The following is a 26,937-nucleotide window of genomic DNA, read 5'->3' as shown; positions in this document are numbered from 1 at the left end:
ACACACAGTCAACTGGGATTTTGGCCACCTCTCCGTAAGTCCGTGGACCACAGTTAAAAAGGTTTGCATGGCACGTGCGCGGTCTTACAGTAAAATTCTGTTCTGGATTCCAAGTTGCCCACAATAAGTAAGTAAGTAGAAAGAACAGTGCCACAGTGCTTGGTCACAGTCCAGAGTATGCGATTTCAGTGCTCAACATCTATGTGTTCTGGACATTTGGGGCAAGAAAGGGCCAGTGAGGGGTATTTTGTGGGAATTTGCCTCCCTCCACACTTCAGATGCCACTTTTTGCAGATGATGAGAAACAGTCCCAGAGACCCCACTGAGAGTCTGTGGAGCTGGCCAGAGACATAAGCATGAGTTTGAGAAATTGTGCTGCATTTAATATTGGGGCCCTTTGAAGACTAGGAAGGAAGATGATAAAAATCTGTGTTGATAACCAGGCATTAGAGAAGTGCTTTCCCCCTTGTCACTTTTGTGTTTCCCTTGTAACAAATCTAGGAAATAGTCATTTGTTCTGTTGGGGACAAAATGGAGGCCCAGAAAGACCAGGCACTGGCCCAAGACCACTCATCCAAGGCTCTACCCCAGACCTTCACGTCTAGGGCACTGGGCCCTGGGGGCTGTCTCCAGGCGTGGAGGTGCTTCCTTGGAAAAGGCCTACCTCAGATACTTGCTCAGAAAGTACTGGCGTCTTGTAATAGTTTATACATGTGTGCCACTTTTGCAAATGGTGATTAGGCACAAATCTAGCGAAAGAGGGTGAAACTAATATATATGCCTCTCAAAGGACATTCGTTTTCTACATGTAGTGAATCTGGAAGCAAATAAGAAGAACGGCCCAAATTCTGTGTGTGCTTTGTCATTTTTGTTGGTTGACCTAGTTCTTTTCTCCAAGTGCTTTAAGATCCCAACTTCTAGGCCTTTGCCAGTTAGTTATGTTTAGAGAGATTCTATTACATATTGTCAGCCCAGCCTAGAAAGCTGACTGACTTTGTTACTAAGCAACAGCGCTGAGACTCAGGGGTGGCAAGTCTCCGTGAAATTTCACTAACTAACCTAACACTGCTACTAACCCTGTCACTTTAAAATGACTTCTTTTTAAAACAAGTGAAAGGGGCTTCAGTAGGCAGTGTTCTGGAAACACTAAACAGTGAGAGCAGAGCCCCTCAGCTTCTGCCAGAAGGAGCTGCTACATGAGCACCAGCTAAGTAGGGACCCCAAATTGTGTGCGTTCAAAATGTGTCTGTGTACCTACAGCCATTCTCAAATGCACTGTATTTCTAGTTCATACTCCTTAGATTTGTTGAGGTCAGCTCCACTTTCAGGGATGAACTGTAGAAATTTGTATTCCAGTTAGTGCAGGAGATTATTCCAGACATATTTGCTGAGCAGCATTTTGCTAATTTTAAGTTAAGGAAAGGATCCTTTTCTACCTAAATGCAGATTAGTCCAAAATGAGATAAGAAGGCTGTTGTGATGAACAGTGTCCCTGAGGGTTTTAGCCATTTCCTCAGGTGGCCTCGGAGTCCTTTCTCCAACCAGCCAGCTACTCTGAGGGTCCACTGGCTCTTGCACCAGGCAGTCCGACCACAGCCTGCTGCAGGGCGGCCCAGCCCAGCCGTCCTCAGATTTAAGGCATATCAGGGCCAAGCACAGGGGTTCCATGAGGATGGAAAAAGTTTCCAAGCCACACACAAAGTGCAAGTAAAGCCGTGTAACTCAAAAGCCTGCCTGTTGATTTAATTGGATGGAAATCTAGTGTGAGTAGCTATTTGACATTTGTATTATGCTATCCATCTCCAGATTTTTAATTTCTATCAAGATTCAAAGAAAGAAAAGAGGTTGGTAGTTGAAGGCACGGACTTTGGATCCAGGGTTCAGGTTCAGATCTGGGTTCTGACGTGGTTGTGTCATCTTGGGCAGCCACTTAACCTCTCAGGGCCCATTACTCATTTGTAAACTGAGGATGACCATCGAACCTGTCTTGTAGAATTGTTGTGAGCATTTAAATGAGTGAACACATACCAAGCCCTTAGAATAATGCTTGTTATATATAAAATGCTCAGTGTTTGATTATTCTCACCATTAGCATCATTATATTAACTGGTGTTTTGATATTTGAATTTCCAAATGGGAAAAAACTGTATGGCCTACTATCCCCTTTTGAAAGGAAATTTTTAAAAAGAGGGAAAAATAAAGTCAGATTAGAGAAGATACTGCCCTTATGCTTTTTCCTCACTGAAATTTAGAGTGGGGATTATTGTTTTCTATACAAAGATATCAATAATTTCATTTTCAACACACTTTACAAGGGAAAACTAATGCCTCTGTGGGACACTTTCTACTTGGAATCAACTCACTGACTCAGAGGTAAGAGGCTGAAGGAAGACTTGCAGTGGGAGAAAAGGCTGTGTTGAAGAGAAGACAATTCAAATAGGTAGGAACACACACACAAAAAGAAGTGAGAAAAATAATGCAGAAAGAATAGAAGAACAGAAACATGAAAAACAGTGAAATTATGATGAGGATATGGAGACCGAGAGCCCTGTCTGTCTGAGTCTGATCATCTGTGCCAACAGAGAATTAAAGAACAAGATTAGTTTGGGGCTGTCTCTCTTCTCACTGTGCTTTAACCCAATCTGCTAACCACTAAAAACTTAACTGGAGCTCTCCTTTCTGCACACCAACTGGAGCCAAAGGAGGAGGCAAGAGACCTGAGTGGTCTACACAGCTAAGCCCCATGGCAGGCATGTTGTCAGTGGGATTTCTGCACTGGGGGGAGATGGGGTTTGTGTTATCTGTCTGTCCCAGGGCTCATATTCTGTGATCCTGGGGTTCTCAGAAATACCGAAGGCTAGTTATATTTTCTTTCACATGCAGTTGGTTTCATTTGGGGCCACTCATCTTTGATTTGGAAGCTATACTTTATCAAACTTCTGCTTTTTTCCTTCCTGGAGCTTTTGAGGAATTATAAAAAATAAAGTGCATTGTATTCGTTATAGGAAGAAAAATGTTTTTCCTCTATTTCTCTCTCTTTCATTAGGTAAACAAAGACTAGATGAGAAACATTATGTGTATTCTTTGCAGATGAAAGCAACGTGTACTTAGATTAGCAGACAGTGTCTAAGCTAAACAGTAGTAAATTTGGTTACAACATTGATGACTCCAAGGAAGGAGTCCTCCAGCCGTTGGACAAATGCAGCATTCCCCGAGCACTTGTAAAATTAGGAAGCGCATTAAGAAGCCCCTGTTTGAGTAGCTTTTCTGATGGCTGGATGGATAAGCACGTTAGAGGCATTACTTTGGGTTTTGAAGCCGACGCCACTTAATCTTCTAAACTTGAGTGCATTGTAAGAACCAAGAGGAGAAAACGCTGTGTGAGACGGCTTTGATGAATTGGGGTGAACTTATATTCTTAAAGACTGTTCAAAGGCTTACTTGACCTTGGGAATTAGAGTTGACCCGAAATCACCTATCAACTTAACACACATTTATTTGGTGATTTAGTTAAAACGACTTGTATAACCAACGGGACTCTCTAATAAGTGCAGTATGTTTGTCCTGCTTTCCACGATTATAGACAGTCGGTGGCTTTGGTCATAGAAATCATTTTCACAACTTCAGTGAATTCTAGATTCTATACAGCTCTGTTTCTTCTAATAATGTGATATTTTCCTCACTTGTTACAAGGCAGTTTGGATGGAGAACAAAACTAAAAAGGACCAAAAAGAATCCTGGGAAAGCTGGAGGGCAAATGGAAATGCAGTGTTCAAGATTAATGAAAAATGTTTGGGGTAACAAGGTAGATGAGGAGAGAGGGAGCCCGGTGGCATGGGATTGGCTGAGAAACCAGACCTGGCCAGAGGCAGCCTGGCTGGCTTGGATAACCTCCGTGATAAAATGCCGCGGTGGAAACCTCTGCAGTGTGTGTTAATACAGAAGTTTTGAGACAGAGGGCCTGAATTATGAGCAGCGAATAACATCATAAATGTAGCAATTCTCAAATGCCAAACCCTTGTGAAAAGCAGTTGGATGAAGAAATGCTGGAGCTTTTAAAAGCTCCCTTTCACTTTTTTTTTTTTAACTTCATGCAGAACTAATTTTACACACTGTTCATTTGATTTGAAAATGCCAGCGTCTGGGGTATCATTAAAGAGCGTTATTGAGGGAGCCACTCTTGGCAAAGCCTTTTGCTTAAAATGCTTATTAGTTCATATGTTCCTGCAGAGTCGTAGATAGGAAGGAGAAAGGATTCCTCAGTTTACCTAACCGCGCTCCTCTGCCCGTGCCCGGCGCGGGTAGCAGCCCTTCCACTGTGAGGCTGCCTCTCCTTGGCCCATGGAGGCGCCAGGAGGTCCGTGGAGGCCACATTACTTAAGGAATAGACATAAATAGATTTTGAAAGGTCCACCCCAATGTCCTATGACCAAAGCCTCTTGGAATTTCTTTGATTTCTAGTTGACATAAATTAGAATTACACAGGCGTGAAGAGCCAGCCGAGAGAAGATCAGAGAGGCTGGTGGGGGAGGAGAGGCCTCTGTGTGATCCTATTGATTATCCAGCTGCCTTCAGGCCGGGGGCCCTCCGTGGAGGCTGACTAGTATTGATGCACACCATGGAAATAATCAAATTAATTCATTTCTCATCAAACTGCCACTGCCAAGACCTTTCTCCCCACCTGCCCTAATTCCTGAAGTACTTAGTGGAGGAGTGAAACAGATGATTTCTTTTAATAAGAAATGATTTCTTCAGGTCATAAGAAATCCTTGTTTTCACACAGAGTTCCTCATTTAAATGGTAGAGAGATTTAATCAAATCAATGAGAAGCCAATACGGAGAGCGAGTAATGGAAACCAGTCAGCTCTTTAAAGCCAGGAATCTGCTTTGCAACCTTAAAATATCAAGGGCCAAGTTTGGTGTGCCCAATTTAATGTAAAAATATTCATGAAAAATTGACCGCTGCATTTTTCAGGAAGTAATTATGGTAAGAGAAAACCTCAACAACCTAAATATTTCTGTGGAGAAAATGGAGTTTTTATCAGCTTGTTTAGGAATCACAAGCAGGAAAGCCCTGTGGGGAAAATAATACAGGACTCTGTAACTAATATACAGAACTAACTGGAAAAATCAGTTTAAAGGAAAAATAATTTGTGGGGCACTGTTTCCAGGACTGTTTGGGTAGCAATTCAGCCATGAAACAAAGTGTGTACCTGCAGGGACTCCCTTCTCCCTGCCACGTATCCACAGCTGTTTCCAGACTGCCCAGAGCCAAAACTGAAGATTGCAAATCTATGCCTTATCAAAGAAAATAACGTGAAAAAAAACCAACAAACCGTTGCCTCCTAGTAGGGCAGAAGTGGTCTGACTCCATCAGATTGTGTAGCCCTATGGGTCGTGGGAGACATCTTGTTACCCCAACAGCCCGCAGTGCCCTGCGCTGCAGAAGAAAGGGCAGATGAAAAATGGGGAGAGAGTGTGGCTGGGGCTCTAAAATCTGAACTTAAGTCCTTCAGTTGAAGTATCAGCATCTTGTTCCTTTTGCTGATAAAACACTTTCTTGCGGTGATTTCCACACAGGAACACTTTAAAACACATTTTTACAACCCTCTCCTGATTATTCCTGGTAATTGAAACAGGGAAAAAAACACATCAGCTGAAATTCAGAGGTTATCTCTCAACCTCGTTTTAGCCAAGCTCCCATCTCCTCTTCCTCCAGCCCTCTTCACCTCCACTTCTACGGAGTGCTAACTGAGAGGCCTTTCCTGTATTTAAGTATTAGAGCAAGAAACACTGGCTTGGAGCTTTCTGACAGAGGTTAAGTTGGTGGGCACTAGTGTCAGACTGCTGGGTTTTGACATTCTGCACCCTTCACTTTACTACCTGTGGGACTTGGGACAACTTTGTCTCTAAAAGCTTATTTTTTTTAATAGTTAGGGCCCTTTAAGTTACAGTCAAACTTACAGAGGAAGAAGAAGCCTAGAGACTGGCAGGGCTCAGTCCTTTCTTGCAAATAGAGAGAGTGAAGACCTGGCAAGTCAGATAGCCAGTCAGTGTCCAGGCTGGTTTGTTTCTTCGGGAAAAGCAGTGTCTCCCTGGAACCTTTTAAGGGAATATGCAGGGAGCTGCTTCTGTTTTGCAGACTTCTGTTCTGGAATTGATGTATAGTGAAATTGTTGTGGGTTTTTTTTTTTTTTTTTTAAAGGAGGAAGGAGAGGACCTACTATTCCCCACATGCTGTAGGGTGAATAGGATGTTATGTTGGAGTTTGCCTAAAGGCACCCTGGAGCATCACTGCTTTGCAGTAAATAATCTCCTTGGAACTTTGATTTGGCTTAAGTAATTATAAGAAAGAATTAGGTTGCAGGATCATATTATTTTTCTATTTCAGAAATAGCAAAGGTAACAGATATTTCTTAATGGAGCTCAGATTAGATCCCAGAAGTCCTAAGCACCTGACTTCACAGAGTAGAGAAAGGGTGGCCCGGGAAGGAACAGCCGGGCCTGCCTGTGAGGCCCAGCCAGTCAGCGGAAGGTTTCCCGGGCCTGCCGTGCTGGGTCTCGTGAAAACTGTTTGGAGAGTAGTTTTTCAAGAGGAAACCTCACATTCCTCCCCCACAATCCCAATTTTTCTCATATAATTTATCCATTTAATCAAGAATTCTCTCTTGAGCTCCTTACTATGTTTCAGTAACTATGATGAGTGACAGGTCAAAAAGAACAGTGGACAAGATAGAGTTTCTAGGGCGTGGAGCCTGCAGCCTGCTGGGGAAGACAGACAAGCAGATGGGCAGCTATGATGCTGTAAGACTGCAAATTAATTTTCCAAATGGCACCCCAAATTCTATTTCTGCTACATAAAGAACCTCACTTTGGTCCTACACTACTTTCAGCTATGCTCCTCTACAGTTCTTTCTGTCACTTGACTCTTAAATTCCTGAAAAAGATTGACTATGAATAGTTGTCCTTAATTTTCACCACTCCATACGGTCTGTTTGCATTCTCAACACTGATTCTCTTCTTTTCAAAGCCACCAGTGACCTGTGTCACCAAATCCAGTTTCTACTTCTTGGACCACAACTTGCTGCACCCGCATGGTGCCCTCTCCCCCCTTTGTGAGAAGGCCTTTTTCTCTTGTTCTCAGTGTCACCAGGCCCCTGGCTTTTCTATCTCCATCTCCCCTACTGCTTCTCTGTGCCTCCATTTCCTCATCTATAAGGTGGAAATAACCTATGTCATAGGCTGTTGAGAGGATTAATTATTTTGTGGTGGTGAATTCTTACCTACCTATCCCCATGACTCTCCTCTTCATTAGAATGTTAGCTCCACGGGTTTCTCTTCTGTATTATATTGTCAGGCCCCACCACAGTGGCTGGTACATAATGGATGCTAAACAAATGTGTATTGGATGATGGATGATGGATAGATGGATTGTGTTTTCTCATTATATTCTGTGGCCCCAAGAGCCTCTGGGAATGACAGAGTGCCTCAGAGGCCAGGGTGCCTGGTCCTTGCACCTAACTTCATTCAGAGCCACCCCACTTTTATTGCTTTATTTAGTTGGTTTATTTCTTTGGTTTGTTTATTTATTTATTACTTCGGTTTGCAGAAGTATTATACAGCCAAAAGCAAGTTTGAAAATAGTTAGATCCCACTGCCTCGTAATAATTTGATAGTTTACAAAAAGTGTCTAGACAGAGGGAAAGAAATAAATGAGTAAGGAAGATGGCGCCTTGGATTTAATACCAGTTTCTGGTAGCTAGGAGAATTCTTAGTGTAACCGAAAGCCCCAGGGTTCAGGACAGTCAAGGACAGAGTTAGGTACCTGCTGTGTGACCAGGCTAAGCTTCCTTCATAGCCTAACCCTGAAATGCTCTGGTTTATGTCAGGTGTCTCTTCTGAAAGCCAAAAATATCACTTGTTTTCAGGTTTCTTAATCTACAGATTTACAGATCACTTTTATGCAGAATAAATTTTTGCTGATAATAAACTTGTTTTAGGAAACAGGTTAAATCCATAAATATCTACCTTAGGAAATTCAGTTTTAGAAAGGTGTCTGCTGGTGATTACCACTTCCCTTTGGCTTTATGTAAGACAATAAAAACTGAAACCATGAAAGACACTAAGCACGAAAGAAAATATAATTCTTTGTTCTGAGAGTTTTCTCCTTCGACTGTGTTTTTTAGCTTAACTTTGTAAGTTTAATTTAGAAACATGCAGACATTTTCCATAAATACATTACACTTACCACTCACTTAGTGACAACATTAATTATCTTATTAGGGCCCAGGTTTTCCTCAAATAGTCTTTTGCTGAATCATTTAGAGCGCCACCAAAACTCCTCAAGTGGCTTTCTCCATCCTGGTGTCCCACACATGTCAGTTTGGGTCCTTACCTGCGCTGCATCTGCAAATCCATACACAAAATGCACAGGCTTACACGACGGGCCAGTTCTACAGCCGTTGGCTTGTGGCCACAGAATGCCCTATGCAGCACTGCGTGCCTGGAGCTTCCACTTGGCTTGAAACATCCTTCTGGGTGGAGGATTGCTGGGTGAAACAGGGAATGAAAATGTCACTAACTTTTCTGACAGTCTAGTTGTTGGACTCCTGTCACACTAATCTCTAATTAGAGGCTTCAGGTTGGCAAGCCCAGTTCTCACTTAAGACTGCAGGCGTTTCTGTGATCCCCATCCTCCCTGATTCTCACCGTGCTAATTCAAGTGAATAGAAGCAATGCTAGTGTTAACAGGCAACCCACATTTCATGAAAAAGAGACAGCATGAAGCCAGGCCTGTTGTGATATTGACAGAGCAGAGCACTTCCAATCATGGCAGATTCTGAAATGGGATGACTGCATTTGACAAAGTTGACTGAATTTATGAGCCAGCCTCTGTCAGGTTCATTGCATTCTCAGTATCTGTCTCTTTCTATGCTTTGGGATTTTTAGATGAGTTTTTTGCCACCCAAGAGTAATATTTCTTACCTCTGTATTAAAAAAAAATACACCTTGGGCTACTGGTATGAGGTTCATGCAGGAGACAGCAGTGCATGATGGGAGGCCTGTCATCGACTGGCTCTCATATTTAGCAGGTGCCTTTTGGGCCCAATAACAATCATTTTCTTCTTAAAATTATATGATATACTTAGTCATGTGTGCCCTCTCCTCCCACTTTGTAAGTGGCCCTTGAGGAAACACCAGGTCCTTGTGTGGACTGGGTTTAGGGGGCTCTCCGTTAGCTGTTAGGAGGGTCAAGTGGCTGCCTCCTTTGGCTACACCCAACCGGAGATGGAAGACCAATGCCCAAGGACAGGAAACCAGTCTGTTTTTACCACACTCAAAGAATATACCTTTTGTTTCAGGCAGTGATGAATATTTGAAACAAGATGGGCTAATAAGCTATAGGAGCAACAATGTCTTCCCTCCAGAGCACCTGACCAGAGTTTAACGTGGAAGGTGGCACGGAGGTGACGGGGGCGCTTATTACCTTTAAATGATCGTAGTTTAGATCACAGCTTCAGATCCACAAGTGCAGAAACCGCCTGTGACCCCTTGGAGCTCTTTAGTCGACCTGAGCTGCACTTCAAAGGCCCCTGGGAGCTTTAAAAAAATACTAATGCCTGGGCCCCCCTCCTGCAAGATTGGGATCCACTGAGTCTGAGCTCTGGTCTGGGCACTGAGAGTTTTAAAATCTCCCCGGGTGATTCTAATGAGCAGTGGGCCAAGAACCACTGTGCCTTGGTTGTACTCTTGGTTGCAGACACAGTTTAATTCATCCCACATCAAGCGTTTGTTACGTATGTGTCACTGTGCAGTTCGTGGTTTGACTGAGAAGGAAAGTGGGAAGGAAAGGCACACACAGTGGGAAGCTGCCCACAGAGGAGAGAAAAGGAGTAGGGCGCTGGCACCCAGATCACTCCCCAGCCCTCACCGGCCTCTCCCTTGGCTGGGGCTCTGCCTGCAGCCCGTTTCTGCCTGAAGGGCTACTGCCGCGTCCTCCTCCGTCAGCTGAAGGCAAAGAGGTGAGGTGAGAGATTGTAAAAGTGGCGCCACATTCCTGATGTCCAGGACCTCGCTACTCTGACCACAGGGAAATAGGCAGGATGTCACCAGACCGGGATGTGAGAAGTCCTGCGCAAAGGGAGGGAAATAGAACCGTACAAATCCACCCCGGTGCGTGTTGTCGGCCATGCAGGGTCCTGGAAAAATCAGTGTACTGTTGCTCTTTTATTCTCTTCTTAGTGTCCTATTTAAAATATTTTAAACTGCACTTAGATGGCTCACCTCATTTACATGCAAATTTGAGGTATTACTAAATTCACATCACCCTGATTTTGTCCATTTTAATATGTGCCCATCTCGGGACCAGCGGGCGTTTGCTGAAAGAGCAGTCCAGTCTCATTTGAATCGGCATTGTCCGTGCCAACTGCTGCTGGCACCCGGTGAGTGCCAGGGCCCAGCGAGAGCCAGCACAGCTTCCTAGGGGGCCCAGAAGCTCGAAGTAGGGCAGGCTCCAGAGGCGTCTTGCCCGAGAGACAACACTCTGCCTCTGGGCTGCCAGGAGTCAGCCCCTGGGGCCGTTAGCAGTGAGTGACATTGCCCAGGGAGCCTGTGAAGAGTGACAGACCAGCGTGGAGGCAGGAGCCTTGAATTAGGAGGCAGGAGTTGACTGTGTTGCTTGCGACACCTTCACAGATGTACTATGGCCTCCTTACTTTCCCCACCTGCAGAAAGCTGGGATCGGGGCGGGGGTTGGGGGTCCTCTGTGCACCTCCCCCTCTAAGCAGTGCTGTTTGAAGCAAGAACTTTCTTTGGTTGTACACTTGAGTTTGTTAGATAAACTGGAGGAACGTTGCCTTCCTTACAAAGCTTGCAAAGTAAAGGACAAGGTGGTTGTTTAATTCTAGCTCATGAGCAGGTTTCCTTTCTCCCCTGAATAATATGTGTGTATTTAGTACACGTGGTATCCAGGCTGATGCCTCATTATCCTTCAGGAGTCCATGTAAATATCAGTTTTTTTGGAAAGCCCTTTCTAACCCCTTGGAGGAGGTTGGTACCTACTCAGTTCTTCCATCCACAGCAGCCTGTACTTTTCTTTGAAAGCTCTTCTCTGGCTTTGCTGTTGTTGTTGTAATTGTCCATCATCCCTACTCCAAGAGGGTGGGGTTCGTATCTGTCATGCTGGCCGAGTAGTCTACTTTTGGGACAAAGAAAATGTTTTAAAGAGCAAGAGACTGGAGAGAGAGCAATGCCAGTTGATGGCATGGGGCAATTGGTCCTGGCACAAGGCCCCTCATCAGCTCCATCCTGTTTCCTCAGGTTTCAGAGTCTTCACACAACCAGGATTTCACAACAACATGTTCGTCAGGCCAAGTGAGATCCATGATCATTTACATTCCCATAGAGCAGCCATTCTGAAGAGTGTAAAGGACTTTGAAATGTATTTATCTGTAGAGTGCGATCATTGTGTAATATTAGAAGGAAAAGGAATGTCAGTGAACATTTTACTGGGTGGGTGATCAACTAAGCCCCAGTCTGACACTGTGTGCAAGGTGGTGTGGCCCAGTGAAGAGAACACTCATGTTTGGGGGTCCTGGATTCAAATCCCAGCTTCTGGGTGAAACACTAATTCTATCTGAGCCACAGTTTATCTGTAACTGGGAGTATTGATGCTTGGAAAATAGCAGACGTTCACTGAATATGTTTCCCTTTCCCTCCTCCTCCATCCTGACCGGAATGGGGGCATACATTTATTTTGGTCATTAGGATGAAAAATTAACAAACGATTTTCAAGTATTTTGCCAAAATAAATCATGCTGAAGAAAATAGAATGTGTTTGAGTTATCCTCGCCCACATAAGGGCCTAATACTGATAAGTACAGTGTTTCTCAGTGGAGAGCACGAGGCAGTTGGAGTTGGAGAATTTTTCCGTGTCTGGGACTATACCATCCATTGCAGTATTGTCTCCATGCTCCCTTGGACAACAAATGCCAGATACCACTGTGACAACAAGCCACACACACACACACACACACACACACACAAAGCACCCCAGGTGGCAGTGAAGACGTATAGAATTGCTGAAGCCCAAGAAATCAGAGGGTGGACATAGCATTGTTCTGAGTCAGGAGATCTGTCCACAGTTCCTCTTCTGTCACCAGGAAACAGTGATATCAGAGGGGACCTTAAATGTCACAGAATTTCAGAATCTTCATGGGGCCCTCCTGGGTCTGCCACCCTGAGCAGGGCACTGATGCTGCAAGCTGAAGTATGAAATCTTCTGAACCACGTGGGTTTTTGCAAAGTTTTGGAAACCAGCACATGTGCAGTGACCATTAGCATGTTTCTCAGTGTTACCCACCCAGTGTAGTGTGTCCCTGATCTCCAGTAGGAGGGCCACCATCAATTAATCTGAAGGATTGACTGGTCCTTCCCTGAGTACCAACAGCCTCATGACCCAGCAAAAATTGTCGATCCACCATCATGAACTGCTTTGGTCTTCTGTGCAAAATTATTGGAAAGCCCAGGCAAGGTGTATCTGGAAAGAGGCACCGGTGATGTCAGATGCAAAGGAGAGTAGCACAAAGAATCACCTTGGATATGAACATCATAGGATTAAAGGAGTTTGGAGCTGCCTTAATGTCAAGATGTTAGAGAATGCCGGCGCTGTAGCTGAACAGTCTGGAACAAGGTGAGCTTGTCTCCATGATCTCTGATGCAATACTAGTGGGTGCCTTTCTGTTTACTCAATACACACTCATTGAACAACTACTATATTAGTATACCCAACAAATGTTTATTGAGTACTTACTATGTGCCAGGCATTCTCTAGCTGCTGGGGGTTTGGCAGTGAACAGAAACAACAGAAACTCCTGTCTCATAAGCTTATATTTTAGTGGGGCGAGAATATGCCAGCCAGTGTGTGTAGGACTGAAAACAAGGACTAAAATACTCCTTGCTGTCAAGGAACTTACAGTCTAAGAATAATGCAATACATTTATTGTTTGTGGTATTTTAAATAGTGTTCACTTTTTGCAGGGAAACTTTCTCCATTAAACAATGATTTTAGCTGGGGAGGGTATAGTTCAGTGGTAGAGTGCATATCTAGCAAGCAGGAGGTCCTGGATTCAATCCCCAGTACCTTCACCAAAAAATAAATAAACCTAACCACCTCTCCGCCCACCCCTTCAAAAAATAATTTTAAGTGGTTCATTATATTCTTAAAAGTGATTTTAATACACTCAAGTGTCAAAGATTTCCCCCCACATAAGAAACATGTTCTGTTTTTAACATGAATCAAAGAGAATATAAGAATTACTTAATATAAATGGTTTCTTCAGCGTATTTCATTAGAAATGATATTTTTGAATAATAGGTATCATTGGGGAGATCATTTCAGTCTAGGTTTATGCTTTCTGGAATTTTCTGGGGAAAGTGTCAATAAGGAGGTGAAGGAACAAGGTGAAGGTAATGGTCTAGATAAACTGGTTAAACTGAATCTCAGGAACTCTGAAGGTTCTCTCCTCACCCATAGTAGCAGCAACAGTAGGATGAAACTATGATGCGACTTACCTTAATTAGCGTAGCAGTTTGCCTCGTGTTCTCTAAAAGTGCTAATAAATGTTAACTCAAAATAGATTAAAATACCAGACAAATTGCTACTACCTGGAAAAGAGTTATAATAATTTTGAAAATGTAAATTACGGTTATGCAGCCTTTGGAGAGAACTATAAAATCCAATCTTTCTTATATTAAAAAAAAAACCTGTAGTACATGCTTTTTTTCCCCCTTTAATCACAGTAATTTCTTCAAATGACACCACTGCGTATTTCTTAGGAAGATACATGGCATTTTTCAAATCTTACATGTAATATAGGAATTGCCATTGATAGTTTTCAGCAAGAGAAAAAGAAATTGAATACAGAAAACCAGGGATCATGGGGAAATTATAAAAAATTCATCTTTATGTTCCTTTTTTATATTACATGCATTTTATGAGTTGGAACAGAGAATGATTCTTTTCATTCTAACAAGTGGAGTTGTGCATGACAAAATGTCTGCAGAAACATGTATGTAGGCGTAATGATTTAAAATGATTTGGACCCTCCTGGTGTCTTCCACCTAACTTTTTCTCTAAGGCACCAAAGCGCTTATGGAGTCTATACAAAGAGGTAAGCATAATTTATACTTCTGAGGAGTAAATGAAAATAACTTGAGTATAAAATTCGCCACACTATATCGCCAGGAGACTGTATAAGTAAAAGATAGAACCTTCCCTGGTGGGAGCACATGTAGTTCCCCTGAATAGCTTCTACCCAACAAAGCTCAAAAATGGAATATTTGCATTTTCCCTCCTGCTTTGTTTTCTAGAATTTACAGAACACAGTTAGCAAAGACTGCTTAGAAGCCACATTATCTCCACAGAGGATTACCTGTAACATTTCTCATACAGCTATACAAAGCCAAATTACTGCGTATCCTTGCCTATAACCTATGAAAGCCAGAGATCTAACACACTCTAAATTCGCAACTACAGGTGCACCTTTCTTCATGCAACAGAAATAGGTAAATTAAATTTTGATAAATCAAAGGATATATAAAACACATCAGGAGAGCTGACAACTTGAATTAACCCTACCGTGAAAGTCTTTGCTAATGTGAACAATAATCCCCTAATTTATATACTTCATAAATCCATATCTTCATGTATCAAGTTTGCTTAAGGTGAATTTTATCTCTCCTTGGCAGAACAGTTATCATATAGCGATATTTTCTATTTTAAAAAATTGGACCTCTAAAACAAAATGCCTGTCAACCCTTGGTATAAAATTTTGTACAGGCCCATGTGTAGATTAGAAAAGATGTATTGTAGAAGACAGTCCCCATCTTTATGGTGGGTTTAAATGTTTTCTCTTCTCCCTCCATTTTTCATCTATTTCCAGTTAGTTTTTCCTTGAATTCTAAGTGATTTGGACCGCGTTTACTCCCTTTGCAGTTCTTTGCAGATTTGGTGAAAGTCCTCTGACCAAATGAGTATAGCTCTCCTTTAGTGAGACCTGCATTTTTGGGGGGTTTGTTCATTGCAGGAGGGAGAAAGGTAACCTAACCACAGCCTGGGGCACATCAGGTAGAGAAAATGGAGGGTTTTCTGGATATTTAAACCCTGGACTGTGTTACTAAGAAAAGTTCTGGAATCTCCTCCAGAAAGCATAAGATAGAATAGATTCTTTTTGTATATGAAGTATGTTTTCAAGGTTACTTCTTATCCTGTGATTATTTTATTTTGAATATTACAACTAATGTTATCAAGTTTATTTCTGAAATATCTCAGACGTGGAACAACATTGAGAGAACTGGTCACCCTAATAAAGTGCTAACTCAATAAATGACCATTTATTGAGCACCAGCTATACTAATAAGAGGTACCATCTGGGGACCTTTTTATGTCAGTCACAGTGTTAGGCATAGCATGTAATCCTTATGACAGTCCTATAATGTAAGTACTTGACAGTTGAGGAAACCAAATATAAAAGAAGTGAAACCAGGATTCAAACCTGTTCTTGGTTGACTCTAAAGTCCATGGTATGAACCACAGTTGGTGTGTTTCCTCTCTAGTTTGACACAGCTCGACAGCCTTAACGATAAAAGGCAGACTTTGGTCCCCAGGCTTTGGTTCAGTGTAAGAGAGAGTAAAGAGATGATTAGAATGCAGTGTGAGAGTGCTTAAATAAGAGACAAGCCTTGCAGGTGCCTGCCATGGGTGCCCAGAGAAGGGGTACCTAGCCCAGCCTCCTGGGGAGATAGGCTTGCTGAGGGAAGGCTTCCTGAAGAAGGGAATTCCTGAGCTGAATATGAGTTCCTTAGGAAATGGCCTTTGTGATTTGTGTGTTAGTGTCTGGCTTTGCCTTGCTCTTGAGTTTCTATTTCTTATTTGTAGTTTGTTGTTATTTTCCCATTCATTCACTGATAAGTAGGCCTGGCTCATGAATACAAAAATTGTTGTGGCTCTTGTGGATCTTACACTGGAGCAAGAGTAGACTTTAAACAAAACTGTAAACTAACTTTGAAGGTACCATGAAGGAACAGTAGGCTATGTTGGAAGAGTGAATAATCTGGAAGCCTTACCTAATTTGGGGAGGGGAGCAGGGTGAGGGCAATGATCAAAGTTCCCTGGGTAAATGACATTGAACTAAGAACCAAGAAATCAGGTTCTGGATGTGGAAGTGGACATGAGAAGGAGACTTTAAGAGGAAAGTAGACTTAAAAGTATTCCACATAAAGAGAACAGCATGTGCAAAGATCCTGAGGCCAGAAGGAACTTGGACAGCTTGATAACCTGCAATGAGGTCAAGTGACTTGATAGTATCAAAAATATAGTAGAGAAAGAGAGGCCTGGCTAGATGATGCATGACCATCTCTTTTTTATTAAAAGTGATTTTCTTTGTGTTTTTGAGAACAAAGTGTTATACATTGTGTCTGTATCACAAAAAGAATTAACTGCATGGCTTGGTTGAATTTGGAATGAAAGTTGACTTTAAGGCTTGAATAGAAATTCTGACAAAGATGATCATCAATGTAGTATTGAAATATCAATTCTAAATTTAACAAAAAGATTATATGTAATGTAGTTTACCACATCACCCAGAAAACAACATGTTATTTCAGAAAAGTGCAGACGACTGAATGTCATGGTCGTCATACTTCCAAGCAGGCTTTCATGCAAACAGCAAGGGTTTGATGTTGGTTTCCATTTTTCCTGGTGGTCTTGATCTTTTTCAATAATGGACAGACCAGGAGGGGGAGAACAAAAATGTGTATCACCAGGATCTTCTTTCAGACCAGCTTACTCAGTATAAATGAAATATTGATGTATTTGAAAATGCCCAACTGTTCAATAACGATTTTAAATAAAGCCACCTAAAAGTTGTGGTTCTTAGATTAATCATTTATTTATCTAAAGGATGAAGGAAGCTGTCTACTTCTGTGATATGAGCTGCAATCAGCTTAAAAATAATTGACAAATTAATCCCTTCACAGCACAGCAATTGTAAAGGTGTTAGTTTTAATTAGGCCTGTCTGATTGCCTTGTCTAATCAAGAATCAAGGTGGTATCTTTGATGGTGAAGGTCTATTGGGGCCATCCCTGACCTGCCAGCCATGTATGTTTTAATTATTGATTCCTCACATTTCAGCCCTTTTCACAAAGGGAATTGAAGTTTGCAATACCTTAACATTTAAAGGGAAGAAAAATAAACATTTTCCCTAACACTTCTGTCCAGAATCCTGTGTATCCTCTCCACCAAACTAGTTTTGTCCTAAACAAGCTGTCAGGTTGATGATGAAGTCAGTTGCACGTTAGAATGCTGTCTTACTGCTGCCTTACCTCCCAAGCACTAGATTTTCAATGGGCATTGTTAAGATCTTGACAAGTCACAGTCATTTAGGCGTCTAGAAAACACATTTGATTTCTTGATATCATGTGTATTTTTAAAAATCCCTAAGGGTGAATGTAGTACTTAGCAAATCAGGGAGGTCAGACAGAAAGTGACACTGTCTTCTCACAAAACACTTGCTCCCTCTGCTGAGAAGGAATGAGGCAAGGGTTCCCAGCGCTAGTGTGTCACACCAGTGGGCGTGGGCGGCTGGTGCTTTCAGTGGTCCCCGTGCATGACAGTGGCTCTTCTTTGTTCTAGGTCAGCGAAGTGACGGTGGAGCAGCTGGTGCAGCAGTACCCCCACATCACCTTCAGCACCGTCCTGCAGGACTGCAAGAGGACCTTGGAGAGAGCCTATCAGATGGGCTGGACCCCCAACATGTCTGCCGCCTCCTCCTAACACCCCTGCCCACTCTTTGGTCCCCTCGGGTCACCCAGGAGGGTGGAGAGGAATCATAGATTTGGGTTGGGTGATCTCTTAGGTTTAAAGTGTCCTGTGTCTACATGTGTACCCAAGCGTGTGTGTTTGTGTCCCGTTTGCATATTGCATAGCATAAGCGCAACTGATGTTTGTTCCCAGGTGAGCTGGGTTTTTTCTTCAAAATTAAAAATTTTGAAAGACACAGACCTTTAGTTTCTTAGTTCAAAGGCTTATTTCTCTGGAAAAGAAATTTTTTTTTACTGTAAAATCAAAAAAAATTGGAACCATTCTTTTGAGCTTCTGATTACTGCCACCAGAGATGCCCCCAGATGAAGGCAGCAGCTGCCTTCTCTTTTCACCGGAAAGGATTGTGCATGTCTACTGGTGACGACCAGAACAGGAGCGATGTTGCACTAATTAGAAGCCTGGAAACCAGTACTTTTCAAAATTTCAAAGCACACACATACATGTTGGTTCTCATACTCTCTCATACACACACCTCACGGCACGTTCTTTCTAGATCATTTTCTGACAGAGGGGCCTTCTTCCAGGCCACTGAGAGACATGTCATCCACCATGGCTCTGCCTGTCTCACTGTACCCACAGGTGGCTGACCTGCTGTCCAACGGGTGGCTTAGGGACTAGAGAGAATAAAGCCTTTTGTGAAGTTTTCATATGGAGACAACACTCTGAGCTCCCTGACCCAGCTCACAAAAGTTAATTATTCATTACTCTGTAAAATTTGGTTGAGTACTAAGTATTTTGAGTTACATGTTAACATTGTGTTAGTTTTTATTTCATGGATGGTAACTGGTCCAGATATATTTTAATGATATTTGGAGCTAATCTTAACATTATCGACATTAAAGCCACCAATGTAATGAATAGTGTGCAATTATTTTTAAAAAACCAACAGATCATTTAATTACTTTTCTTAATTTTGGTAATTATGAAAATACATTTCTGAGATTTGAGGCTAGTCAAATTGATAGAAGATTAATAAGTGAGATATAAGTAGACAATCTTCCTACTGTTTTGTTTTTTGTTTTTTGGTTTTTTTTGCATTGCTTTGGGCTTTAGAACAGGTTTTTTGGATATATGCATGTTATCATATTTTGAATAGTTCTTATGCTGTTGCAAAGATCTATTGCTGGTTAATGTATGAGTTAAGAAGAAATATTAGAAAATCTTTTCATTAAGATTCTGTTTACACTTGTGAGAAATAAGCATTTCTTTGTTTAATTAAAGATTTCCAGTCTTCAGTTTAGACAATATCTATTAGTAAATGAATATATGTTTTGATTTCACACATCTTTACAATTAATTCATAGTAGGGACTCAGGCTCAAATAACCTTCCCTATGTCAAGATTTATAATCAAGACAGCAGGGAGCCTTTTTAAGCTAAAGAGTGATTATCTTTCACAGTAGAGCTAGATATACAAAACCCTGACTTGTGAGTTAGCTATTTATTCTTCCCCATTTTGGACATAAACTGTTTCTTGGCCTTTAACAGATACACTAAGATTTCAGTTTCACTTTATGTAATTCCCAATACTGCTAAAATGAATGCTTCAAGCTGTAAGAAACAAACAAACAAAAAATAGCTTTACATTCAAATGCCATTCACTTATTTATAATAACTCTTTTTTTTTGTAAACAACTATTTCCTTTGATTATGTCAACATGTTTCCGACGTGGCATGTCTTTGGCTTTTAATCCCAATCAGTTTGGAAAATCTAGTCACTAAGCACCAAGAGTATTTTTCCATCACTAAATGGGTTACTAATTTAATTTGAAGGGAATAAAATTTGTGTAAGAAAACAAGCTGTTTACTGTTAATAAACTGTAGTTCTTCTTACATAGCAAGCTGTATCGTCTTCGTATTCATTTCCCCACCACTGAAAAGTATCTTCATCCACGATATTTTAACTGGTTTTTAATCCAAAACTAATTTATAAGACAATATGTATAGTAAAAGTAGCTTGAGTGAATAGCAAAAGTTTAATTTTTATATATGTCACACTATATTTTAAATAGTTAAAAAAAGACAAAAGAAGGGAGAGCCGTCAACAATAGAGATGGTGCCGTTTCAGTTCAAAGTTGTAATAATCCTTGGAGTGTTACAGTTTGGTTGTCAGATGGTTTCAGAAGTGTGTAATTGATTTTTTTAATGTTGCATTGTTTGAATCTAAAGTACAGCACTATAACATGCTTCAGCTTGGGGGGTGGGGGTGGGGCGGGACTTGCACTTATTCTTTAAGATGTTGACTAATCCAGAAAGCCTGATGCATCATAACCTGGAAAACTGCTTTGGTATATTTGTAGGAATCTGTAGAAATATCATATCCAGCCTCAAAGCATTAATCTCAATAAACAACCAGAAAAAGCATCACCTTGAATGATCCTGTGATGGTTGTTGAATGTGTCCTCATTAGATGCTTTGAAATAAGGCTTCAAATGATTTTTCTGGGCAATATAGAGTTTTTTTTTTTTGTTTTTTGTTGGGGTTTTTTTGTTTTTTGTTTTTTGCTTAGAATGTCATAAATGTATGTGAACATGTTTAATGCAGGGCTTTTTATCCTCTCCGAAATGTCAACAGTATTTTCAGAATAAAGACTATGAAATATATTGCTGTAGTGGAAAATTCTGGTCCTTTATCTTTAATGTCTTTTTGAGTGGATAAAGGAAATTCATCCAGTTTGTAGTTTCTATATTTCTGTGAATCTTTTGACCTTGCAATGGGTTGCAATAAAAGAGAAACAAAACAAAATGTCTTTTGTTTTATTTTAGAGACAATAAATGGCCTCGCTGTTGCTGGCTGGGTGTGATGCGCGCAATGGTCTGTGTGCTTGTGTTTCACTACGGACTTTATGTAGGTTTGACTAACCCAAAATAATAAACAAGACTGGGTTTAGGAGGTTCTTGTTTGGCCAGTGAGTACTGAGATAAGATGAAAACGTCAAGGGTTTAAGCAAGTGGTTTGTTTAAAATACTATTCCTTAAACACTTACTCATTTGCTTAGCCATTTATTCAATTTTTCAAAAGTTAACAAATAAATGTATTGAGTAAAAAACCTGTGCCAGGCACTGGGCATTTAAAATAAATAAAACTCGTTCCCATCTGCATGTTGCTCAAAGCCTAGCAAGGAAAGGTTCTTAAAAATTAACCATAGCAGTGGAACAGAAGAGAGGTAATAATAGGCATAATTTTAAGGAACACGTAGGACAGAGTAGCAGGTTTGGGAAGGAAGGACCTCACTGAGGAGGATGTTTCAGTGAGGGTTGAAGGAGTAGCAGGAGTTTATGAAACACTGTGGGGAAGGAAGGGAGAGCAGCCTGGAAAATGGAAAAACATGCAAAGTCACGAGCAGATGAGACAGCAAGGCAAGTTCAGCGCGTTAGAGGAGGATACGTCCCTTAGAGGCAGTTGGTAGAAAAAGGTTCTAGAGAAAAAACAAGGGCTATTCATAAACGTTTCATGGCTAACTGAAAAAAACAGGAAAGAAAAGTAGGAAAGAACAGATCCACTAGAGAAGTCTTTCCCTAAATTCCTTCAACAAGGAGGAATTTAAACACAAGACTTTTATTTGTGGAAATATGGTGAAATGAATACCCTGAAGGATTTTCTGCTATGTAATATGTAAAAATTTTCATTGCAATTTTTTAAAACCCTTTTTAATGACTGGATGTGCCTGTAAGAAAGCGAAAGAAACCTCTCATGGCCAGAAACAGTGGGAACATCAGTCTAGAGCAGGGGGTTCGCTAAAGTATGGCCCCAGGCTAAACATGGCCAGATGTATATTTTTGTAAATAAAGCTTTGTTGGAACACAGTCATACACATTTGTTTACAGATTCTTTATGGCCGCTTTCATGCTGCAACAGCAGAGTTCGGTGGTTGTGAAAAATGCCGTGCGGTCCGTGAAATCAAAAATATTTACTGTCTAGCGCTTTACAGATGTTTACTGACACTTGGTCTAGAAGAGTGGATCTCAAAGTGTGGTCACCAAACCCATCAGCATCACCTGGAAACTTGTTAGAAATACAAATTCTTGGACCCCACATTAAGACTACTAAATCAGAAACTCAAAAAATAAGCCCCAGCAATCTGTGTTTTAGAAAATCTTGCAGGTGATCCTGATGCAAGCTAAACTTCTGTCTCTAGAAAGGTAAGCATGGAAACTACCAGAAAGTGGCACACTGTATTGATTACTATGGCCTAGAGAATGTGTACAGAACTTGGGCCAGTTCTGTGCTGGGAGCATCGAGTCACAGTCCTCCTCACCTGAAACCAGGATCCCTGAAAAGCAATATCCTTTTACAAAGAGTGAACTAAAATAGAACAAAGCAGAACAAAAACTGGAAGGCAGACAGTAAGAAAAATTACCGTTTTCAGGCTTGCCTGTTCATGGGTTGTTTTTTTAAAAGGTTCTCCTGGAAACTAATGACCACCGACCATCATTCACATGGGTTTATCTGAATCCACATTACTATTTGCATAGTCTGTGTTGCTTATTGTTGTATTTTTTTTAAAGGATTCATTTCTGGAGTTCTCATTGCATGACAAAAGCAGACAAAAATCATCCCAGGCCTCAAACCCCACAAAGAGTGCTAGCAAATATAAATTCACAATCTAGATCACAAAGAACAACGGGAATAAGCCAGTGTTAGTTCAAGTCAACAGAAAAAAAACAAATCATAGACCCACATCCTCAAACACATCAATATTAAATGTTAAGATACATAAATTTAGAATAAATGCTTGAACTAGTCAAAATATTAAAAATTATTTATAATATATGTAAGAAAAATAAAAAAGGATCTACCAAAAGAACTAGAATTTTTAGAAATGAAAAATACAATAATTGAAAATTAAAATGGAAAGGCTTTGGTAGAACAGATTCAGCTATAGAGATAAACTGAAAGATGAGTAAAGTAAATGGAAAATTGAAAAAAAAACAGCCTTTTTTCTTTTTATATACATATATTTATTGAAGTATAGTCAGTTTACAATGTTACATCAGTTTCTGGTGTACAGCACAATTATTCTGTTATATAGGAACATCATTCATTTTCATATTCTTTTTCACCATAAGTTAGTGCAAGATATTGAATGTAGTTCCCTGTGCTATACAGTATAAACTTGTCTTTCTATTTTATGTATATTAGTTAGTATCTGCAAATCTAGAACTCCCAATTTATCCCTTCCCACTTCCTTCCCCACCTGGTAACCATAAGTTTGTTTTCTGTGTCTGTGAAGTCTGTTTCTGTTTTGTAAATAAGTTTGTTTTTTTTTTTAAGATTCCACATATAAGTGATATCATATGGTATTTTTCTTTCTCTTTCTGGCTTACTTCACTTAGAATGACATTTTCCAGGTCCATTCTTGTTGCTACAAATGGCATTTTTATTCTTTTTGATGATTGAGTAGTATTCCATTGTATAAATATACCATGACTTCTTTATCTAGTTATCTGTTGATGGACATTTAGGCTCTTTCCATGTGCAGCCTTTTTATTTTGTGTGGATAATATCCATATGGATGACTGAGAGATTAAGACACGTGAGACGTAATATGAGACCTTCCAACATGTCTATCTAATCTTGCACAAGAAAAAATAGGATAAGGGAAAGACAGTGTTTAAAGATGTAATGGAGTGTCCATTTGTTAACAGAGAAGAAAAAAGATTTTGGAGGAGAATATCAAAGGCTCAGTTTTGGATGAGTTAATTTTGAGATACTCATTAGACATTCAAGTGAGTGTGTTGAGTATGTTGTGGAATATAGGAGTCCAGTTCTCAGGAGAGGTATACAAATGGCACTTAAAATCACGAGCCTGTCTGAAATCATCATCTGTGGCCATCATCCATTACTTTAGGTAGAAAATGAAGTCTAAGGACTGTATCTTTGGTCACTGCAAAATTGGAAGGCAGGGACAGGAAGGAAACTTTAAAGAAACTGAGGAAACTAAGAGGTTGGAAGACAGCCAGGAGCGTGTTCTATCCTGGAATCAAGTGAAAACAAGCAAAATTAAAGAAGCTATTATTTAGGGACATAGTGTATTAATAAAAATGGAAAAAAGGAACAGGTAACAATAGCGCAGTTTCAGAACAGTGGTTACCCTTGGGTGGGCAGGCGTGGGACCACATGGAGGGTTTCAACTGAATCTGTAGGTTCCACTTCGTGAGTTGAAGAGTGGTTTCTCCAGTGTTTGTTTTACTAATATGCTTCATAATATATGCATATGTAAGAAATTACTTTGTTTCAAATAGTTTGTTGAATTTTAAGAGAAAGAGTTTTATACCTTGTTTAAATTGATTGATTATCCGAGATTGCTAAACCTAGATGCAGGGTTCCCCACCCTTCGGCAGTGGAGGTCAGCTCTGTGTGAAGCAGAGCTGACGCAATCCCATGTCTAAGCAGATGGCAGAGTGAGAGAACATGCCAGTCTCACCCTTCTCCTCTCCTGTGCTGGACGCTTAGCACTGCATGCCTCCCTGGTTTCTAGCTGACCATCATTGGAATTTTAAGTGAAATAGTATGTGGCACAGAGACAGCTGTGAGAATTCTGGTGGCGTATCTGTCATGTCATTATCACAGGAATCAAAAGACTGCTGCACTGTTTTGTAAAGCAGTGGGGGGCCCTTTCATTGTCACTTCATTTTTAATTACACAGACAAATCTGATATCAAAACCTTTTAGTAATACAGAGACTTGTCTGATAATGAGATAATCTTTAGTTGACATGAACAGTCAGTTAGAGTCAAGTCTATCCATATCGTTATATGAATAAACCACAATTTACCTACCCATACTATCACTGGTGGGTATTAGATTGTTTCCTGTTAAGCATTATGCTTATTCAAATTAATCCCAGTTTCTTGAGATAGTTAGTAGATACAAATGTAGTAATGTATCTTCTTCAGTCCCTAAAATGCAACCGTTTATTTCCAGGAAATAAACTTCGGAAAACTAAAATCATCTCCTAAAGAACATCCCCTTTCCTATGATTTTGCTTGGCTAATAAAACTGTGTTTGGATGCCATCAGCCCGAGAAAAGAGAAACAGCCAAAGGGCAAGTGTTCACTTCAGCTCTTTTATTCACCACGTGACGGATGGAGGTTTCTTGTGCTTTTTCTACAGTTTGGCATAACTTGGGAGATCTGGAGATGAGAGTATCACTGTCAAGTGGAGTGAGAATGCATAGCTAGGCCAGGCCAGCGGGCACTCACTGAGCTCTCTTCTCCAGCCTGAAATCTCCCAATGGCGTGTCTGTGTGTGGGTTTGCATGTGCATGTGTATGTGTGTACGCTCACGTGCTCACGTGTACCACACAATCATAAATGATGTCTACTGAATGCAATCTATTTAGTCTTCTTTCTTCCTTGGAGTTTTCAGTGATTAACATAATGGAAAATGAAAAATTAATGACTAAAGAAGGGCTTTTTTAAAAGGAATGTCATTTTAAAAAATAGATGCTACCTTGATGGGCCTGGGTGGCTACTAACTAGGGTGATTTTGTAAATACTACCAAAATGAATGGAGAATGCTCAGCAAGCTTGATTTTGTTAACAAATGGTCCTACTGTAATTTCAGCAGCATCTTGCAACTGAGTCACTTATCGGCATAAGTGGAAAAAAAGACATGTTGATAATTGGATTTCAATGAAGCTTTTATTAGGGTTTCTTTGATTCCAAATCAAAAGATGGATTACTAGTCAGGGTTCATGAAGGCAAATACTGGGAGGGACACTCATAGATAACTTAAATAATTGGGTTTAATGTGTAAATTAAGTTACTGGCGTCCCTCGTTATTAGATAGTTTAGATGACCAAATTTGCTCCAATGTACACTAATGGATGTTTAGTCCACTTCCTTACTTTTTCCTGTGGCTGCCATTGACTGTTTCTGTCCCCATTTCTTCCTAATATACTTCATTCTTATAATTAACCAAGGAGTCCAAGAAAATAAGTGATCAGAATCTTCATGCCTCCAAGGATTCGTGATACGTTTGAAAGTGATCCCCAAACATGGAATTTGGGGGGAGGTGAGGAGATGGTGGTGGCAGAGAGAATTAAATGAATTATGCAGAACACTCCGTGTTCTAAAACATTTTGTTGTGAATATTACAGAGAAAATCATATAACACATATACACGCAGTTGCAAAAAATTGCAAAGCAAACACCACTTAAGTCAAGAAACAGAGCAGCACTTCTGCCCGAGAAGCCCCCACCCCAAATTCCCCTTCCAAAGCCCAAGTGTCTCCCTCCTTTCAAATACAATCCCTCTCCTGGCCTTGAGAGGAATAATTTTTTTGCTTTTATTTTTGGCTACTACCTATAGGCATCCTTTAAAATGCAGTTCGGTTTCGTTTGGTTTTGAATGTTGCATGAAAGAGTCATACTGTGTGTATTGTTTGGCAACTTCCTTTTTTCACTTGACACTGCTTGTAGGATCCATCTATTTTGTTGTGTGGAAATGCCATTCTACTATTGAAAAGCATTTGGTTTGTTTCCAGTTTGGGACACTTAAAAATTCAGCTGCCAGCAGCATTCTCATACAGGTGTCACGTGCACACAAGCACACATCTCCTGCCTACATACTTAGGAGAGGAAGTGCCACTATCTGCCACTATCTGCACATCTTCAGTTTTATTAGGTGATGCTACACCATTTTCCAAAGGTGTTGAACCAATTCACATTTCCACCAGCAAAATACGGAAGTTCTTATTGATCACCTATTTGCTTCCGATTGCCCTGTTGTGGTATCTTATCATGGTTTAGTCTGTATTCTCCAGAATATTAAAAAAGCTGGGTACCATTTTATGTGTTTATTGACCACCTCAGAAATAATGGTTGTAGAGACCTTTAAACCAACCTTTGCCTTCCCATTTCGGAGGGAAGAAAGAACATAGGCAGGAAAGGACTGAGAGGACTGCCACGGTTTCACTGTGGATCACAGCTCTAGGGGCAAAAGCTGTGCAAAGGGGGCAAGGAAGGTGAGGGACCCTTTAAGAGGTTTATTGATTGTAAAGACAACACTTTCTTTCCCGTCCTCTTCCTGTAACTTTAGCCCTTTATCTT

General features: G+C 40.7%; 1 protein-coding gene across 1 annotated transcript in view; it reads left to right on the top strand.

The window, feature by feature from the left end:
- FBXL17 (F-box and leucine rich repeat protein 17) overlaps nt 1-20,626 on the top strand; it is a 439,198-nt gene extending 418,572 nt beyond the window's left edge. Inside the window, exon 9 of the mRNA XM_010971766.3 lies at nt 17,694-20,626. Within this exon, the coding sequence (XP_010970068.2) occupies nt 17,694-17,834 (141 nt within the window). The 3' untranslated portion in view covers nt 17,835-20,626. The remainder of the gene's footprint in view (nt 1-17,693) is intronic.
- The last annotated feature ends 6,311 nt before the right edge of the window (nt 20,627-26,937 follow it).

Source organism: Camelus bactrianus, chromosome 3, assembly GCF_048773025.1.
Source record: "Camelus bactrianus isolate YW-2024 breed Bactrian camel chromosome 3, ASM4877302v1, whole genome shotgun sequence".
NCBI classification, from domain to species: Eukaryota; Metazoa; Chordata; class Mammalia; order Artiodactyla; family Camelidae; genus Camelus; species Camelus bactrianus.
The sequence above is the reverse complement of the archived record's forward strand: the minus strand, read 5'-3'. Positions and strand labels throughout refer to the sequence as shown.